The sequence below is a fragment of the Dipodomys merriami genome, unplaced genomic scaffold (genome assembly GCF_024711535.1).
Source record: "Dipodomys merriami isolate MVZ:Mamm:240054 unplaced genomic scaffold, mDipMer1.0.p SCAF_91, whole genome shotgun sequence".
Taxonomy (NCBI): domain Eukaryota; kingdom Metazoa; phylum Chordata; class Mammalia; order Rodentia; family Heteromyidae; genus Dipodomys; species Dipodomys merriami.
This window is the reverse complement of record NW_027206524.1, coordinates 3,003,943-3,023,737: the sequence shown is the minus strand read 5'-3', so window position 1 is coordinate 3,023,737 and position 19,795 is coordinate 3,003,943. Positions and strand designations below refer to the sequence as shown.

The 19,795-nt window shown below is 38.5% G+C and overlaps 1 protein-coding gene across 3 annotated transcripts; it reads left to right on the top strand.

Annotated features, from left to right (window-relative positions):
- The first annotated feature begins 8 nt into the window (after window positions 1-8).
- LOC138821382 (kelch repeat and BTB domain-containing protein 3-like) lies at window positions 9-18,766 on the top strand. Of its 3 annotated transcripts, none has more exons than XM_070013566.1 (4): window positions 9-236; window positions 3,252-3,289; window positions 8,082-8,326; window positions 10,809-18,766. In XM_070013566.1, the coding sequence occupies exons 3-4, from the start codon at window positions 8,106-8,108 to the stop codon at window positions 12,409-12,411; spliced, it is 1,824 nt and encodes a 607-aa protein (XP_069869667.1). In that variant the 5' UTR covers window positions 9-236; window positions 3,252-3,289; window positions 8,082-8,105; the 3' UTR covers window positions 12,412-18,766. The 3 variants fall into 3 exon arrangements, with proteins under 3 accessions (XP_069869667.1, XP_069869670.1, XP_069869668.1); XM_070013567.1 differs by lacking the exon at window positions 9-236 and adding an exon at window positions 630-675; XM_070013569.1 differs by lacking the exon at window positions 3,252-3,289.
- The last annotated feature ends 1,029 nt before the right edge of the window (window positions 18,767-19,795 follow it).

Genomic DNA, 19,795 nt, shown 5'->3' with positions numbered 1-19,795 from the left:
CTCGGCGGTCTCCGTTTGGGGAAAGCGGCGACGGCGATTCAGACGAGCTGCGGCACCGCGTGAAGTCGCGTAGGGGCGTGGCCCGGGAGGACAGGGCGGGACTAAACTCGAGCGGAGCAGATTTACGCCACTCACACTGGGCGCAGAGCTAACGGGGCAGCGGTGTTAGCCAATAGCAAACCAGCGCTCGAGAGGCCGGGAAACTGGGGTGGAGCCTTGGGAGACTGCGGAGGCAGGTGCGTGAGCCTGGGGGTCTAAGGGAGGAGTGGGCTGGGGCCGGTTCCTAAGTCCCACGGGGAAGATTTCTCATTGCTCCTTGGGGTTGTGGGTCTGGAGAGAGGTGTCCGCGGCCGGGCCGGGGTGGCGGGGGCAGGGAGGATGCTGATCGTTCCCGTGGAGTCGCGCAGCGCGACGGCCCCCGAGTTGCAGCGTCACCCAGGACACCCTTCACCCCAGCACCCGTCCACCCCGAACCCCCCCCAGGCCTGCCGGGGCTGGCGTCCTCCTCCCCACCCGCAGCCCCAAAACAAGCCCTTGGGGACCACGTCGTGCTTTGGCGCCCGGCCTCGCGGTCCTATGGGTGCGGGTCGCGGTCTCCATAGCAGACACACCTGTAGTCCCCGTTGGTGACTCAGGGCCCTGCTGGATCAGAGTCCTGCGGGGTTCGATTCCCAGGTGAGAAAGTTATCAGCAGACGAAGGTAAATACGTAGATTAAATGAGATACTGTGGGATTCAGTCCTGACACCAGGTTAGGTCAGCAAGTAGTACTAATTCGTATAATTACCTGCCTGTCCATGCTGTCTTCCGTTACTCGGATTTTATTCTGGTCTTCTGGACTGTTTTGTGGTTTCATCAGCCCCCACGAAGCCTTTGTGAATAGATGGGGTATTGAAGGCACACATCCTCGTAGGATGTGAATAAAGTCCTCAGAAAGAAAACAACGCCAGTTGAACTGTGGCGCACCTTTTTGTCACTTGGAATTCTCCAAGTGTATATGTACGCATGCACAGATGTACATTTACATTTAGAATGCATGTGTGTGTGCACATGAGCATGCATACCCATACGTGTACATACGTGTGTATACATATATGTGTATAGAGAGCGAGGGATATACACATATATGTATATAGAGCTATACATCCATAGAAACACCCCTGAAATTAATAGCAGACTCTTGAAAAAGTTGCATTAAGTAAGATACAACCATTATGCCCTTATAGTTCCTTCCCACACTTCACTCTCCTCCAGCCCAGGCAACCAATCTCCATGTCTATGGTTTTGTCTATCATCTATTTTGTGACCACTTCAGATTGGCTTTTTTTGTCAGTCTTCATATTAAGTTGTTAATGTGTATCAGTCGTTGTTTTCAATGTGTGCATTGTGAGAATGTGGTTGAATGGTTTATTCATAAACATATTTGACACAGTTGTGGTTGTTGCAGGTTTTTTGTGTTTTTTTTTTCCAGTCATGGGGTTTGAACTCAGGACCTGGCCCTGAGCTTTTCTGCTTAAGGCTCTTGCTCTACTACTTTGAGCTGCAGCACCACTTTCAGTCCTCTGGTGGTTAATTGGAAATAAGAGTCTCACAGACTTTCCTGCCTTCACAGACTTTCTCAGCTTCCTGAGTACCTCCTCCTGTAGCTCCTCCATTACAGGCAAGAGCCACCAGCACCTGGCAGTTGTTGCAGTTTTTGACTGTACAAATGAACCTGTTATGGGGCTGGAAAGGTGGCTCAGTGGTAGAGCGCTTGCCTTGCATGCTTGAGGCCCTGGGTTCGGATCCTCAGCACCACATAAGCAGAAAAAGCCGGAAGTGGCGCTGTGGCTCAAGTGGTAGAGCACTAGCCTTGAGCTGAAGAGCTGAGGGACAGCACCCAGGCCCAGAGTTTAAGCCCCACAACCGACCAAAAACAAAACAAAACAAATGAACCTGTTATGAAGCAACACGAACAACTTTTTATGCACATAGAAGTTTTTATTTCTCTGGGATAAGTGCTCACAAGTATAACTGATGAATAATATGATAAGTATATGCTTAGTTGTTTGGGTTTTTTTTTAAGAAACTATTCCCACCAACTATATGTCGATGATCCAGTGTTACAACACCCCCTCAACCAGCTGAAATGATCAATATTGTCCTAATTTTCTGATAGAGAAATCTTTGACATCTTTATGTTCTCTTTGGAAATAACCTTCAGGCCCTTTGCCCATTTTTAAATTCGATAGTTTGCCTTTTTCCTCATGAGTTTTCGGGGTTGTTTTTAAGGATTCTACTGATTAGATTTGATGTGCAGATACTTTCTCCCAGCTTATGTCTTTCTTATCTCTGTCCTCTTAACAGGAAAAATTTAATTTTGATGAAATACAGTCTATTGATTGTTTTTCTTTGGTTTATTAGGCTTTAGATATCATGTCTAAGAACTCATTGACTAACTCATAGTCACACACACACACAAAAACTAATTTCCCGCTCACAAAAATTCTTGTTGAGAGTTATTATCCATTATGAATTAAATTTTACATATTATAGTTTAGGTTAAGGGATATTTTCCCCTCATGTGGATCTATGTTTGTTTCAGCATTGGTGAAAAGACTTCTTTTGTTTGTTTGTTTGGTTGGTTGGTTTTTGTCTTTCTTCCGTTGTATTGCTTGTACCTTTGTAAAAATGTGACTTGGCTGTATTTGTGTAGGGTTATTTTTCAATTTGTATTTTCTTCTACTGATCTATGTATCTCTTTGTGCCAATATCACACACAATCTTGGCTACTGGATTTATAATAGGTCTTAAAATAACATAGTTTACTATCACATTGTTACTCTTTTTAAAATTTATATTAGATATTTTAATTTATTCCATATCAATTTTACACTTATCTCAATAATATTTACAGAAACATCTTTCTGGAATTTTGACCTATCAGACTTCACTGTGTTCAGTCTGTATGTCCGTTTGAGGAGAGATTGTCTCACCTTTCTGTTTTGGCTTTTCCAGTTCTCAGAGGTGGCATTTCTGTCCACCGATTTAGGTACTCATGGGTTTCTTTTGTTAAAGAGTTGGTAGTTTTCAGCATACAAACCCTGTATCTGTTTTCTTCAATTCATAGCTCAGTATTTTTCCCTTCTTTTCTAAGCGATTACATTTTACGTTTTGGTTTCCCTGCAGTTCTTATTATTACATAGAAATATAATTGATTTTGCGTCTCAATCTGCAGTGTCTCTAATCTCTAGCTTTGTTTTTATTTTGTAGAATTCTCAGGATTTACTATGTGGATTATCTTATCATCTGTAAGTAGATAGTTCTTTCCCCCTCTTTTCAATGTATATGGCTTTTTAAAATTTTTCTTCAGTATGCTGGCCAGAGCCTCCAGTACTTTGGTGAATAGCAGTGGGAAGGGTGGGCATGCTGTCTTCCTCTTAAGGAGGAAGATATTCGAGCTTTTATCATTTAGTATGTTGTTTGTCTTAGGTTTTTGTGTGGATAGATAGCCTCTATCCTCCTTCCTTCCCTCCCTTCCCCCTCGCACTCCCTCTTCCTTCCTCCCTCTCCCTCTCCCCCTCTCTCTTCCTCCCTCCCTTTCTCTTATTCCCTCCTCTCCCTTTCTCTCTCCCTCCCCCTCCCTCTCTCCTTCCCTCCCCCCCCTCTTTCTTCCTTCCTCCCCTCTCTCCCTCTCCCCCTTCCTTTCTCTCTCCCTCTCCTCCCTCCTCTCTCCCTTTCCCCCCTCCTCTCTCCTTCTCCCTGCTCCTCTCTCCCTCTAACTCCCCCCCCTGTCTATCCCTGTCCCTCTCTCCCTGTCTCTCCCCACCCCCACCCCCAGTTCTAGAGCTTGAACACAGGCCCTGGGCATTGTTTCTAAGCCTCTTTGTACTCAAGACCACTTGCCACAGCACCACTTCCAGCTTTTTCTGTGTAGTTTATAAAATACTGAAATAAGGTTACAGGATGACCCATTATAACAACAAGATGTACATACAAGACACTATGTTGAAAATGAACTTTACAACTTCAGGGGTGGGGGGGTGTGGGGGTGGGGAGAGAGAAGTTGGGGAGGTCGGGAGGGAAGGGATGACAGGGGAAAAACAAAGGAGGAGGTAACAATGCCTGATAGGAAATGTACTCTACCTAACTCATGTAACTGTAACACCTCTGTACAGTATTTTTACAATAAAAAATATATGCAAAAAAAAAGTTTCTCAGACTTTTCTGCCCAGGCTGGCTTCAAATGGTGATCCTCAGATCTCAGCCTCCTGAGTAGCTAGGATTACAGGTGTGAGCCACCAGCACCTGGCTCTATTCTCTATTAAGTTGGAAGTGAGAAATTTCTCCTCTGGTCCTCATTTGCTAGGAATTTTTTGAAGATCACTATTGTATTTTGTCAAATGCTTTTTTGTATGAATTGATCATTGTTATGTAATTTTTCTTCCTTAGCTTGGTATATGATACATTGCATTTATCTTTCAAATATTGAATCAATCTTATATGCTTATATGAACCTACTTGGTCATAGTATAGATTCACATTAAATTCTTTTTGTTAATATTTAGCTAAGAAGTTTCATATCTACATTTGTAAGGAATATAGGTCTGTGGTAATAGGGATTCGTGTGTTTGTTTGTTTGGAGTACTCTGTCTACATAATCCTATTGTCTACCACAATAAGATTGGCTTCATAAAATTATTAGGTTTTCTTCTGTTTCCTAAAGGAACTTTTAACTTCGGATAAAATGTAAGTTCCTTAATGATTACATGGCTATTCAAATTATATTTCACATTGGATGAGTTGTGATCTTGTAAGCACACAGTGCTGTAAATTTTCCCCTCAGTATTATTTGAGCTGCATTCCATCTGATACGTTGTATTTATAGCTTAATGTATTTTTAGGTACCTTTGAAATTGACCTATGTATTACTTAGAAGTTTCCAAATACATGCATATTTTTATTTATGTGTGATTAATATCTAGTTGGGTCCATTGTGGGCAGAAAACATTGTATTTGTGGTTTCAGTTCTTTAAAATCATTTGAAATTTGTTTTATGAAGCAGGATATGGTCAAATTAGGTTTATGTTCCTTAGGCACTTAAAAATATAGATTATGTGGTTTATAGGTCAATTTTTCTTTTTGTTGTTGAGTAGATTCTGTTGGCTAATGGTATTGTTAACTTCCTTCACATCCTTGATATTTTATGTTCTAGTTGCATTAATTTTTGAGAAGGGGATATTTTGAAATCTGATTTTCTCTTTAGTTGTTTTTACTTAATATATTTTACAAATCAACTATTTTATGCATTTAAATTTAAGAGTTTCTAGTATTCTTGATGGATTGATGTTGTATAATATTCCTTTCTATTCCTGAAAATGTTTCTTGCTCAAGTCTATTTTATACTGTATTGACATTGCCATGCTTGTACAGCATACCTTTTTTATCCATTTACTTCAACTTATTTTTGCTTTTTAAGTGAGTTACTTATTGGAAGCATGAGAATGAATCACTCATCCATTCCAGTAATATCTGTCTTTTAATTGATGTACATAGACCATTTACACTTTAGTGTAACTATGGTGTTAGTACTTAAGTCTACTATTTATCTTTTCTGTTTATATTCCCTAGTCTTAATTTGTCTGTTTTCTTTTTTCTGGGTTTTTTTTTTTTTTTTGTCACTAGAACCATGTTGAAAATTCCGTTTTGATTTAACTATAGTGAGTATGAGTGTTATATCTTTGCAAACATTCTTAGTAGTTGTTCAGCCTTCTCTGACTGAACATTGTAGTGGAGGGATAGGAAGAAGAGGGCAGACGCCCCTTATTATAGCCTACTATGAGCAGAAACTAGTCTCTTCATTGTTGCTTCACAAGTAGCAGTTGAGAGATCCACAAAACTTGATAGTATTCGTCTTGGATTTTACTCTTAACACTTTTCTGCATTGGTATATTGATCATTTCCTGGACCTGCATGAAAGACATTAAGTTTTTCCTGGGGCTTTTTTTTTTTTTTTTTTTTTGGTCAGTCCTGGGGCTTGAACTCTGGGCCTGAGTGCTGTCCCTCAGCTCTTCAGCTCAAGGCGAGCGCTCTACCACTTGAGCCACAGCGCCACTTCTGGTTTTTTGGTGGTTTATTGGAGATAAGAGTCTCATGGTCTTTCCTGCCTGCGCTGGCTTTGAACCGGGATCCTCAGATCTCAGTCTCCTGAGTAGCTAGGATTACAGGCATAAGTCACTGGCGCCCGGCTTCCTGGGGCTTTTTATGTGCCTATTCATTACTGTTTCTGGTTCAGCAGCTTCTTTGGAATCTGGCATATTTTCAGCAAAAGGAACATCCAAGGAACTCACTGTCACATCGTTCCTCAGGTCCCAAACTTGTTTGCCATTCTACTTTCTTCCAAGCCGCTTTTCATAGTCTTTATGTATTTGTTATTGTATGCTATTTGTCTGTGTGTGTGTGTGTGTGTGTGTGTGTGTGTGTGTGTGTGTGTGTGTGTATACATTGAAAGAAGGGGGGGGTGTTTTGTTCTCAGCAGAAAAAATAGGGAAGGATGAGGCCTATAAAAAAATAAGGATTAAATATCATGGAACAAATAATCAGAAAATGTTAGGTATTTTTATAACATTCATCTTTGTTACCAGGAATGCTCTTTAGCTGGACCTGCTGCATATCTATAACCCCCCTCAAGAGACAGAGGCAGGAAGATCAAGTGTTCAAGCCAGCCTGGGCTACATAATAAGACTCAGCCTTTAAAAAAAAGGGGAGGGGCTGGGAAGGTGGCTCAGTGGTAGAGCGCTTACCTTGCATGCCTGAGGCCCTGGGTTCGATTCCTCAGCACCACATAAGCAAAAAGAAAAAAGCCAGAAGTGGCACTGTGGCTCAAGTGGTAGAGCGCTAGCCTTGAGCTGAAGAGCTGAGGGACAGCGCCCAGGCCCAGAGTTCAGGCCCCATGACCAGACCCCCTCCCAAAAAAAAAAAAAAGAAAAAGAAAAAGTTCATAGAACTCATAAACTTTATAGACCATGATAAAGACAATTTGCCCCATGGAGGTTAGAATGTTAGAATGTTTGTGACTTTAACTAAGTATTACTATCCCACAACACTATGAAATTTGTGACATGAATATAATCACTTAATCACAATTAAAAAAGTTTGCAAACAAAAAAGAATGAAAACTTAAAATGTCAGGGTACCTCTTAAGGAGTGCATTTATGATGGGATGTTGTGAATGTTAAAGTTGCTACATATGCTTTCAGTGATTATTAAACTTGAAGGTCATAGTAGTATTGCAGAGAATATGGATTATAAGTGAAACAAGCAGTGTTCTTAGGCCTGTTGCTCTCCACCTCCTCCTCCAAAATCATCAAGCATTTTTTCCATGTGTCGCCTACTTTTTTGATGAAATGTCAAAACAAACATATTGAAAATTTAACCCAGTAATAATAATAATAATAATAATAATAATAATAGTGACACTTGTACAGTGACAGCTTAGACAAGCACACCCTTCTACAACATCTCCATTTTTGTATTTAACCCAGTTATTTTCTTGTTGTGCTGGGGATTGAACCCAGATCCTTTGTGCATGGTAGACAAGCACTGTACAACTCAGCTACATTCCTAATCCTATATATAATTGTATAGTCATAAATATTAGACCTTATAAGGTGCTTCTTAATTTCAAGGAGTTCAACATTTGTGAAGATTAAAAACAACATTTTCAGGCTGGGCACTGGTGGCTCACGCCTGTAATCCTAGATATTCAGGAGGCTGAGATCTGAGGATCACGGTTCAAAGCCAGCCCAGGCAGGAAAGTCCATGAGACTCTTATCTCCAATAAACCACTAGAAAACCAGAAGTGGTGCTGTGGCTCAATCGGTAGAGTGCTCCCTTTGAGCTAAAGAGCACAGGGACAGTGCCCAAGCCCAGAGTTCAAGCCTCATGGCCAACCAAAACAAAATTTTTTTTCATTCAATGCCAAGAAATGCCAAGGTTTACTGTCATATGATTGTTCTTAGTGAGTGTTGTGAACATTGTTGTATAAGGGGAAAATGTTGAAGTCTGAAATGTTCATTTTTTTTCAATTGTTTTTCATTCTAGTTCTAAAAACGGGCGGAATTGGCTATGGATAATTCATATGATTTCAGTGAACGAAGTTCATGTAATGGAATTTCATCGGAGAGGAAAAACAACTTCCTTGTGTCGGAAGATCATGGGCAGAAAATCCTAAGTGTTCTGCAGAATTTTAGAGAACAAAATGTCTTTTATGATTTCAAAATAATTGTGAAGGATGAGATCATCCCCTGTCATCGGTGCGTGCTAGCAGCATGCAGTGACTTTTTCAGGTATCTTGCCTTATCTATGCTTCAGATTTTTTTGTGATAGCAGAACATGTAACCGTAATATTTAATTCTGAAAGAAAACCTCATTCGAATTAGGTTAACTAATGGTTTTTTGGGTAGGAGAACTTAAGGCTGCCTTTTCAAAAGCACAAGTCTTCCCAGTTCAGAATTTCCCAACATTCTATGCAATGTAATCCTTTGAAATGTTCTGAGGAGAGGTTTTTGTGTTTTGTTTGTTTTTTTATGCCAGTCCTGAGGCTTGAACTCAGGACCTGGGCACTGTCTTTGACCTTTTCTGCTCAAGGCTAGCACTCTACCACTTGAACCACAGCTCCTCTTCTGGCTATTTTTTTTTTGGTAGTTAATTGGAGATGATAGTCTCAGGAACTTTTCTGCTAGGAATGGTTTTGAACTGTAATCCTTAGCTCTCAGCCTTCTGAACACGTGGGATTACAGGTGTGAGCCACTAGTGCCCAGCCTGTTCTTGCTTTGTTTGATTTCGTCTGGGGTCTTCTTTGTTTGGGAGTTCCCTGTAGATGCATCATTTTAGAAAAAGATGAAACAACAAGATAAACAAAAATGGAAAGCAGAGTTCAAAGAAAACGAGTCAGAGACAAAAGTAAATTTCAGTTGAATACTGCATCCATGAATTATCCAGTGGGAAGGACTGTGACTCAGAAGATGTAGAAGCAAAGGTATTTCTATCATAGAGATGTATCTCTGGGGTGTCCACATCCCAGTTGTTCTGGTTCTGAGCAATAACTTCTAAACGAAGCTTCCTTTCCAACATAGCCTACTGAGGATGTCCTGATCATGATTCTATAGAATCCCCTATGCTGACAGTGGCTGTAACTCCACACAATTAAGGGTCAGCCATCTTGCCACATTCATTGTTGCAAGGTAATACCAGGCTGTGTGGCCTCTTGGTCCTTACAGACACATTTCTTTGTTTAACTCCTGGCCTTGAGTTCTCCTAGTCACACTGTAATTTCAGTATTTTATATTATGTTCAGTTTTGGAAGCAAGGTAAGTAGTTTAAATCTCTCACAAACGTGAGAAAAGCAGAGTTCTGTTTGAAATAGAGGAATAAGATGGCACTTATATCACTTTTTATCCTTAATTTAGCTTGTTTTTTCTATGAACATTGAATTATGCTTGCCATTATTGCCTTTAAAATAAATTTTATAGAATAAATTTTATGAGGTGAATTTTAGTTAGAAAATGATTTTTACATGTACTGCTTGCTAATCACTCTAAGGCATATTGCTTTGAGTTTGGGAGCAGTGACTCAGTGCTACGTAGTCCACTGGGTACAGGAATGCTGGGACAGCATTACATTAACTGTGTGTCTGTTAAAGCTAGTCTTTTCATTTCTTCTCTCCAATAGTATATTGGTCTTTGAATTCCCTTGAGGACCTACGCATTATACTTTGCCACTCCCCAGGGCCACCCAGGCCTTCCCTCCTCTCTTCCAATCCATGTAATTTTGGCCTCATATTTGGAAGTATTGAATAGCCTAGTAACAATTATTCAAATTTTGGGACCTATCTCCATCTCTCAGCTGCTGTTACCACAGACGCTATTTTTTTTGGTCTTTTTTGGCTTGGTGTGGTTAACTGGTATTGTTTCATTCAATGAAATCACATCCCTTTCTTCCTAATATATGATGTAAAAATGTGTCTCATTAGGTGGATTTTTTTTCTGTACAGAGACAAATTCATTGGAGACATTTGGGCTATCTTTTATGTTTTATTACTGTCCAATCAAAAACTAATTTGAAAGAAAATGTTAAGGCCTAAGCCCCCTCAGCATTATATTGTAAGGAATTTTAGCTTTCTATTAACACAGTTGATATTAATTTACTCATAAAGAGATTCAGCCATTAGAGAACTTTTACCCTAATTCTGTGAATTACATAGGAACTAATCCATATACAAAATTTGAAGTATTTTATAATCTTTTTTTGGCTTAGCTATTGTATCTGTTATATTGAATGAATTTTCATATGAGTTATAAATTATATTTCTTAGCAGATATATGGCATATATAATCTAGATACTGAAATAATTTATTAGTATACCATTGAAATATGATTTTGTAAATATATTGTAAATCAACCAGAGCATAAAGGATGTTTCTTTAAGGTGATATTGACAGTAATCATGGAAGAAAATAATGCTGTCTAAGCCAGGCACCAGTGGCTCACGCCTGTAATCCTAGCTACTCAGAGTTTGAGATCTGAGGATCGCAGTTGAAAGCCAACCCAGGCAGAAAAGTCTCCATGAGACTCTTATCTCCATCTTATTATTCAATAACCAGATGTAGTGCTCTGGCTCAAAGTAGTAGGGTGCTAGCCTTGAGCAAAAGAGCTCAGGGACTGTTCCCAGGCTCTGAGTTCAAGCACCACAAACATAAAAAAAAAAAACCAAAAAAATAATGCTGTTTACTTGTTCTTTTGTGTTCCTTATTATTTTGTTTTTTGCAGGGCTATGTTTGAAGTAAATATGAAAGAAAGAGATGACGGAAGTGTTACAATTACTAATTTATCCTCCAAAGCAGTAAAAGCATTTCTTGATTATGCCTATACTGGAAAAACAAAAATCACAGATGATAACGTGGAAATGTTCTTCCAGTTGTCATCATTTCTTCAAGTTACCTTCCTCTCCAAAGCTTGCAGTGACTTTTTAATAAAAAGCATTAATCTCATCAATTGTTTACATTTATTATCTCTATCAGATAGCTATGGCTCTGCCCGTTTGTTTGACCATGCTTTATACTTTGTACAGCACCATTTTTCCTTGTTATTTAAGTCGAGTGATTTCTTAGAGATGAGTTTTGGAGTCCTGCAAAAATGTCTGGAATCAGACGAATTAAATGTTCCCGAGGAAGAAACAGTACTGAAGTTCGTCCTTAGTTGGATTAAACATAACTTAGAATCAAGGCAAAAGCATCTGCCCCACTTGATTCAAAAAGTAAGACTGCATCATTTATCTGAGGATACGCTTCAAGACTATCTGCTCAATGAAGAATGTTTACTTAAAAGCGCTAACTGTTTTGACATAATGGTAGATGCCATTAAGTGTGTGCAAGTTTCTAGTGGCCTCTTCCCTGATGCTCGGCCATCCACAACTGAGAAATATATATTCATCCACAAGACTGAGGAAAATGGAGAAAACCAATATACATTCTGCTATAATATTAAAACGGACTCATGGAAAATCCTACCCCAATCACATCTGATTGACTTGCCGGGGTCTAGTCTATCTAGTTATGGAGAGAAAATCTTTCTGACTGGTGGCTGCAAAGGGAAGTGCTGTAGAAAGGTCCGCCTTCATATTGCTGAGACTTACCATGATGCCACTGATCAGACCTGGTGCTACTGTCCAGTCAAAAATGACTTCTTCTTGGTATCAACTATGAAAACACCAAGAACCATGCATACTTCAGTTATGGCACTCAATAGGTTATTTGTCATAGGTGGAAAGACTAGAGGATCTCAGGATATTAAAAGTCTCCTAGATGTTGAATCTTACAACCCCCTCTCCAAAGAATGGACATCTGTGAGCCCATTACCCAGAGGCATATACTACCCCGAAGCAAGTGCATGCCAAAATGTAATTTACGTTCTTGGATCAGAGGTAGAGATTGCGGATGCATTTAACCCATCACTTGATTGCTTTTTTAAATACAATGCCACAACCGATCAGTGGTCTGAACTAGTGGCAGAGTTTGGGCAGTTTTTTCATGCTACTCTCATTAAGGCTGTCCCCGTGAACTGCACACTATATATATGTGACCTTTCCACATATAAAGTTTACAGTTTCTGTCCTGATACTTGTGTTTGGAAGGGTGAAGGGTCTTTTGAATGTGCAGGATTTAATGCAGGTGCAATTGGAATCGAAGATAAGATTTATATTCTAGGTGGGGATTACGCACCAGATGAAATCACAGATGAAGTCCAGGTCTACCACAGCAGCAGATCTGAGTGGGAAGAAGTTTCACCAATGCCCAGGGCCTTAACTGAATTTTACTGCCAGGTGATTCAGTTCAATAAATACAGGGACCCGTGGTTTTCCAATCATTTCTAAAGGTAGTATGTGCTTGCATATTCTAAACCTGTTCCAGTTCTAGTAACCTACAGGTAAATTTATTTATTGTAAGGATTGGCTAAAAGGTCTTTACATCTTAATATTCTTCCTGTAAGAGAATTACCATGTTATGTATGCTATCTATGAAGAAAGAGTTCCCAGATATTTTAAGTGAAAAAGACATTGTATCAAAAATTAGGCTGAATTATGATTTAATCTCAAAGATTCCAGAACACTTAACATTCTCAAATGTAAGTAAAAGTTATAGGCTTTGATGCTTTGTTTTTTTTATAAAGTATTTTAACCATGAAAAGTAGTAAGAAAAAAAAAAACAAGAGTTTATAGGTCTGTGCAATTTAGGTGGAGGGAGCCCCTTGTAAAAGTAAAAAGGTAATTGTGAAAGTAAATAAAAGTCTATTATGATGTTAGAGGCAATTTAGAAAATAAGAGCTGTTGAATTCATTTTTTCAGGTCCTTCTTTCCTTTAATTTTTTGTCAGACTTTTTTTATTGAAACATATTTTCCTATCCTTCTAGTCAGTACAATAAATTTTTTGTGTAAAAGAGAGAAAGAAAGAGAGAGAGAGACAGAAGGAAGTTCACCTCTTCTTTAATAGAATATTGTACCAGTGCTGGAGTTGTGGCCTAACTGGTAAATCCCTTTTCTAGCACAAGTCCCTGAGTTAAACTTCAGTATTAGGGGGTGATGGATGGGGGAAAGAGAAGGAATTTGTACTAAGTTATAACACATCATTGACAATTTCTTTATGTATTTTTAAATTGCTAATTTTATTAGCTTTCCATATCAGATGGTTACAATTTTAGCAGTCATATTTCTCTTATTCTCTGGTTCAACATTCATGATTTAGGTAGTAGTTCTGAGTAGTCGTTCTAAGTTCCATGAGGCCTTAGTTTATCATAACATATAACCCATGAGTGATATTCTTAATATAATTGAGGATATGGAACGTTGGCCCATGTATTGCTTTATCATTATTCTACATATTTCCTTCCTTTTTTGACAATGCTAGGATTTGAATTCAGGGCCTCCTATTTGTTACGCAAGCACTCTTTTTTGCTTTAGTTATTTTTTGAATAAGATCTTAGCATTTCTTGCCTCCAAGTAAGTCTCAATCTGATCCTGAAGATCAATCTGTACCTTCCAAGAAGCTGGCATTACAGGTGTGAGCCACTATGCCCAGCCTAGCACTTTTTAATCTTTATATACATTTGAGCTAAAGTAAGAAAGTTCATGATTTAATTAATCATATCAATTTTCTTTGTTTTCTTTCTCTCTTTTTTTTTGTCGGTTGTGGGGCTTGAACTCTGGACTTGGGTGCTGTCTCTTAGCTCTTCAGCTCAAGCAAGCACTCTACCACTTGAGCCACAGCTCCACTTCTGGTTTTCTGATGGTTTATTGGAGATAAGAGTCTCAGACTTTCCTGCCCAGGCTGGCTTTGAACTATGATCCTCAGATCTCAGCCTCCTGAGTAGCTAGGATTACAAGTGTGAGCCACTGGCCCCCGGCTCCATTTCAGTTTTCTGTAATGACATACCTACATACTATAAAGCACCATATTGGTTTATTACCTCAGTAAATTACTTTCTAAATTAAAATGACATGGCTTTTGGTATTGATAGTAGAACTTAAAACTTTCATCATGAACAAAAGAAGGATAATGATCCATCCTTCTTGTTCTCAGCCAGAAGAAGTTGTTTTTTTTTTTTAATTTAGCTCAAGAAATGCAGATGTTTTAGGTTTTAAGACCCCCGATTTACATCTCTGGTAATACATGGGTGTGTTTCTCTGATGCTTCACTCAGTATTAATAAAGGTAAAAAAAAAAAAAAGTAAAGGTAAAAAAACATAGGTATTTACCAGAAAGAAATGCCTTTTTTCTTACAATATAAATGCAAATGTTAAACTTCAAACATATTTTTCAAATCACAAATAGTAGAGTACATTTTCTCGCAGTTCCAAAATCAAGGGCAGTCTCAAATCAGATGAAAGTCACATGAAAAGTATTCTGTAGAATTGGCTGCCCTTTCTGTCCAAGCACGTGTGTATTTAGGGAAGAGAATATGCAGTGTATGTGTGGCATCGGAGGCAAATTATATGGCAATGATTATAACTGCACATAATCTGTCTACTAGCTGTAGATTTATGGAACTGCTAAACATAGGTTGATAAAGTACACATAAATAGTATTGTCATTCTAGGAATTGTTCATCTCTTTCCAAAAGGGAAAAGTAAAGCAAAACTAAACCCCTTCTTATTCTTTTATGAAATCATTTGCTGTCCACCATTTTCCTCATTGGCTATTGATTTATGATGTTTCTAGACATATCTATCAAGACCTATGTGACTCCTACAAATGATTTAATATTTTTTCAAATGTTGGTTTTCTGCCTTAGTTGATACAATAGCTATGGATTGCTGGATAATCATTTTTTTATTTATTGCTATCTCTGTATCAGCATCTTTATGTTCTTCTCCACGATAAAATACTCTGTCAAAGTCATAGAATCCCAGACTCCTCCTTTATTTCTTTTCCTTTATCTTCTTTCACTCAAAGCAGTCAATGCTGGGTGTGGCTCTACTAACTGACCTCTCATTTTGCATGTCTTCCCAGCAATCTGTTGGCTTTATTGAAAAATGGTTCCCGTTTCGAATTAGCCTGGAACCCAATCACATCGTGTCTGACTACACTGGCTATATCCTTTAGCCTTGCCAGTCATTGGGGCCTCAGTCTTCATTTTGGATCTCTAACTTGCAAATCTTAAATCTTAATGATTGTTGAAGTCTTTTTTCCCCCTCCATCCATTCAGAATAGTAAGAGAAAGATTCCAAGCGTGAGCCACTGGACCAGGTTTGTTTTCCTTTCTTTATACTCTTCTATCTATTTTCTGGCATAAGACACAGAATAATTGCTCAGTATCCAGACTGCTGTCATTCCTGTGGAAAAATTCTATTTAACATTCTTAGTTCTTCCTCATTGTCTTGCTTTACCATAGTTAGACTATGCATGCAAAAACTTTGAAGGTTGTCATATCTTCTAACTTGAAAGTAGATAAGTGCCACTATTACATATGAAAGCATATTAAACAACATAGGAGAACAAGTCGAAGTTAGTAGACATCCCTGGAACAATCTTCAGACTTGAGTAAAATGTATGTTTTGTTCATCTACAGACTTTTGAGACTAAGTAGTATATAGAATATTTGAGTAAAAATTCCCATTCTCCTCAACTCTGCTATTGGGAAAGAAAAAGGTCTTTATTGCAGCAGTGTTCATAACTAGCTGTAATGAATTTATTTGGAACTTGCTTGGGAACAACCACATAACTGCAGTATGATGCCAATCTCCCAGTTACTATGAGGAGCGATTGAACGGTGCATTTGGAATTCTTGGCTCAAACTGTATCCTTTGAAAACTAGGTTCTAGCACAGAGGAATGTCTCTGGTATTAGGAAGCAATAAATGTTGTAGTGATTAAACTATGAAGTTAAATACGTAATGTTACTTTTAGATCACTGTCCACAGTTTAATTGGACCCAGTGTCCTGGTAGTGTTTCCCCTCTATATTTGGAATTAAAGGGTAAAATTGCAAATTTCCTTCCAGGGGACAGCTCTGGAGCATACCTATAACAAGATGTAAGAAATACTTTTACTCCACTTTATATGGCCCTAGATGACTATAAGACTTAATAAGACTCTTTGTCAAAGACTCCATCCAGCATGTAACAAGTACTTAGCTCAATAATTTTCCTACACAGGAATGCATGACCAAAGATTTGTACCTACTATTTACACATACTGGGCTTGATCATTTTCTTACATAAAACTAATTGCTTCCCCCTCCAGCTTAGTCAGCACTCTAGGTTTCAGTAGTTCTAACTATTCAAAATTCTTCAAGGACTTGGGTCTTAAAGCTGTGTCTGTTGAGCCTTTTTTTTGAAGGGAATATTGTGTTTATTTTTAATCATTCAGAAAAAGTCCATCAAAGGTGCTGACAGTCATAGTGAGCTACTAACTAGGATCTTTCCATCTATTTAATATAGGTATATGTTTGCTTTATAACGCATGTAAAATTAAAGACCAGTAACAAATTTTCTCTGAATTATTATTTTCTTTAAAGCTGTATTATTGTAACCAAAGGCATTGATTTTAGTTAAATACTTCATTTGAAATGCTATCTTTATCTCTTAAATTTTTATCTGGGCATTGGTGGCTTCACAGGAGGCTGAGATCTCAAGATTGTGGTTCAAAGGCAGCCTGGGCAGGAAAGTCATGTGACTCTTGTCTCTAAATAGCTACCAAAAAGCTAGAAGTGGAACTGTGACTCAAGTAGATTAGCCTTGAGTGAAAAAGCTAGGGATCATTGCCCAGGCCCTTAGTTCAAGCCCAAGTATCTGCACCATTTTTTAAAAATTTAATGTTAGTTATATTCAATGACTCTAATTATTAGTCAGCTTTACTATCGAAACTGAGAGTTTAATTGCAGAATGATACTATTACACATTTATCAAAGCTAACTCCTGTCATGGATTCATATTCGAATTTGAAAAGAACCTTGGGATCTAATGTAGTTTCCTAAATCCTAAATTCCAGCACACTGTAGACTCATTTATTTTCTTCAGCATCTAATTCAGTACTTTCAGGTGCTAAAACAGCTACCTTAACCAGTTTTTCCTAATAGTAAAAATAATTGCCGTGCTGTATTATTGACTTATAGCCATTGGCCCTGCATTGCTCTTCCTGCATGCCAGCCATGCAGCCATTTGAATGAGTACCATGACTCTCAGCCCTAGCAAACAAGGCCTTCTTCTCTTTCTTGGTTAGGGGCTCAGAGCTCCTAGCCTCACCCCCTGTGGCTGGATTACATGGCTTCTCTTTGTGGAGTTGCTGCAGAGCACTTATCCTAGGTTGAATGGTAGTTTTGATGGATTGAGCCTGAGCAGCAGGGCCGATTCTGTTGCTATCTAAATTTTTCCTCTCACTGTCCATTCTCAGTGTACTTGAAATTTTAGAGATCTCATTCAGTCATAGCTCTCCAGTTCTCATTTTCTCATCTACTTCACTAGCTTTCCGGCTCACTTCAGTCTAGAGCCTTCCCATGTCTCCTCCTACCTGCCTTTTCCCAATCACCGAATGTTAATAGCAATCTTTTGTCACTGGATATAGTCTTCAGAATTTTAGAAGCACTTCTAAAAAAGACTTCAGAAGGTCAATTTTTTAAAAGCAGGAAACAGTTATATCTTCGTTGGTCGATGAGGATGACTCGCAATAACTTTAAATTTGGAAACATTTAATGTTTTTAATTTGATATTAAGTCAAGTTAGACAGAACATAGTATTTTTATAATTTAAAAAACTAGGGGCCAGGTAGCTTTATTCATCTCATTAACTTTGACAACATTTTCCCAAGCTTAAGGAGGTAACTAGCTCAACAAGTTATTCTTTTGTAAATATTTCTTTACCTATTGGTTTCATTTCACTGGAACCTCATATATGTAGGGACACATCTTCATCATTTTAAGACCCATCTATTAGCACAGTGCCTGCCAACTAGAAATGCATCCAATACACTGGTATTCTCTCAGGCAATATATGAAGCAAAATGTATTTATAATATTTTTATAAAATCAGATTGGTACATCTGTACATTCTGTTTTCATGGAAAATGGGAATTATGTTATGATTTCTCATGTTAGAATGTTACCACATTTTACTTTATCTACAAATGTGTATTAATTGGTTTTTACGGTATTTGAAATTCACTATATGTTGAGGTAACAGATAAAATTGGTTCGGTAGTTTATGTAATTTTAGGGTTTGTTTTTAGTATTTGAAAGAGTTAATCTGAAGCATTTTATGGAAGAGAAATCTCATTTTATGCCCCATTATCCCCCTTTGGAGAAGTGTCTCGTTGGTTGTATATTTATATATGTATAGTTGGTTCTGGAAAGCAAAACTATAGATTCAATGTCACTTATCCATATTTTCTTCAAAGGCTATAATGGAGAAGACACTGATTGCAAAGTCTTAGTACATATGCAGCCTCCATTTTTCCTACAGGAGCAATAGCTTCCATGACCATTTTCCCATTGTGGGGAGGAAAATACTACAGAAGCCTACTTACATTGCATAGTCAGTAACTTACTTCATTTCTCTGTTAGTGGAATGTGAGCTTTTGCCCTAATGCTCTGAGAAATAAAAGTAATCATTCTTGCAAGTCTGTATCACCCATATTCATGTGCAGTAAAGAATTTTAGTTATATAATCAGTAATTTATTAAAATGTATCTAAAATAATATTGTCTGTCTTTATTTTTATTAAAAATAAAGAGAAAGGCGAATGCCAGGACTCGCTCTCTCTCTCCCTTTTTTGCCTCTTTCAAGATGCCCTAAGTTCCTGAGCAAAGCTAATGGATATCAGAAGTTCTGAAAGAGTTGGGGGAAGGGGAAGAGGAAGTCCTCTAAGATATGTACATTCATGTGGACTTTAAGATAGCTTATGTCTATAGCCTCAAGCTACTAAAGGAAGTGAGATTGGGAGCCCCAAGTTTGGAGGCCAGCCAGGAAGAAAAGTTGGTGACAGTCCACTGCAACAAACAAGATGGATAGGGCAATGCATGTCTGCAATCCCAGCTATGAAGGAGGATCTGCAAGACTAGCCCTGGGAAAAATGTATAAGATTTTACCTGAGAAATAAGCAATAAAGTGCTGGGGACATGGCTTAAGTGGTAGAGCACTCAACTATAAACACAAAGGTCATGAGTTCAAACCCCAGTACGGCCAAAGTTAATTTTAATGGTAGGAAATGAACAAAGTCTCTGCCAGTCTCCAGGTTAAGTCAGAGATGGGGAGAAACCTTCAGGCCCTGCCTGGAAAGGCCAGGCCATGTATGTACAGGGCATAATCAAAAGCAATGTCTATCCATGTGTTTAGGGCCACAAACTGCCAAGACCCTGTCCTACTGAATAGAGGAGGTTGCCAGAGTGTCAAGGCTGAGAGTATAAATGACTCTCTGAGAGTGACAGATACTCTGTTAATTCTAGATCCTATCATTTTCCTTCTCTCTGGAAAGAATCATTCCTTTTCTGTCATGTTTTTATTTTTCCTAGGTGAGGAGGTCTGGTTTACTAAGCAACCTGGGTTTACAAGGTCCAGACTGTGGCTCACGTTCAAAGAGTTCCTTGTTAGAAACCCAACTCTTGCAAAATGAACTCAGTTTGTATCTTCCATGTCTAGATAAAGCCAGTTGTCTTATTTTTGAAGAGCTTTGCTGCTGCTCATCAGTCTGGGTCCAAATGTGCTGTTCCAGGCTTCTTCCCATATTACACCCAGTTTTCTCTGAGCCACTAGCTCTCTGCAGTTCATTGCTT

What these genes read in the sequence shown, in the direction of transcription:
- LOC138821382 (XM_070013569.1), top strand. Translation starts at nt 8,106, where the DNA reads ATGGATAATTCATATGATTTCAGTGAACGAAGTTCATGTAATGGAATT. An exon ending in GCATGCAGTGACTTTTTCAG is followed by an intron (nt 8,327 to 10,808) that starts GTATCTTGCCTT and finishes TGTTTTTTGCAG; the next exon opens with GGCTATGTTTGAAGTAAATA.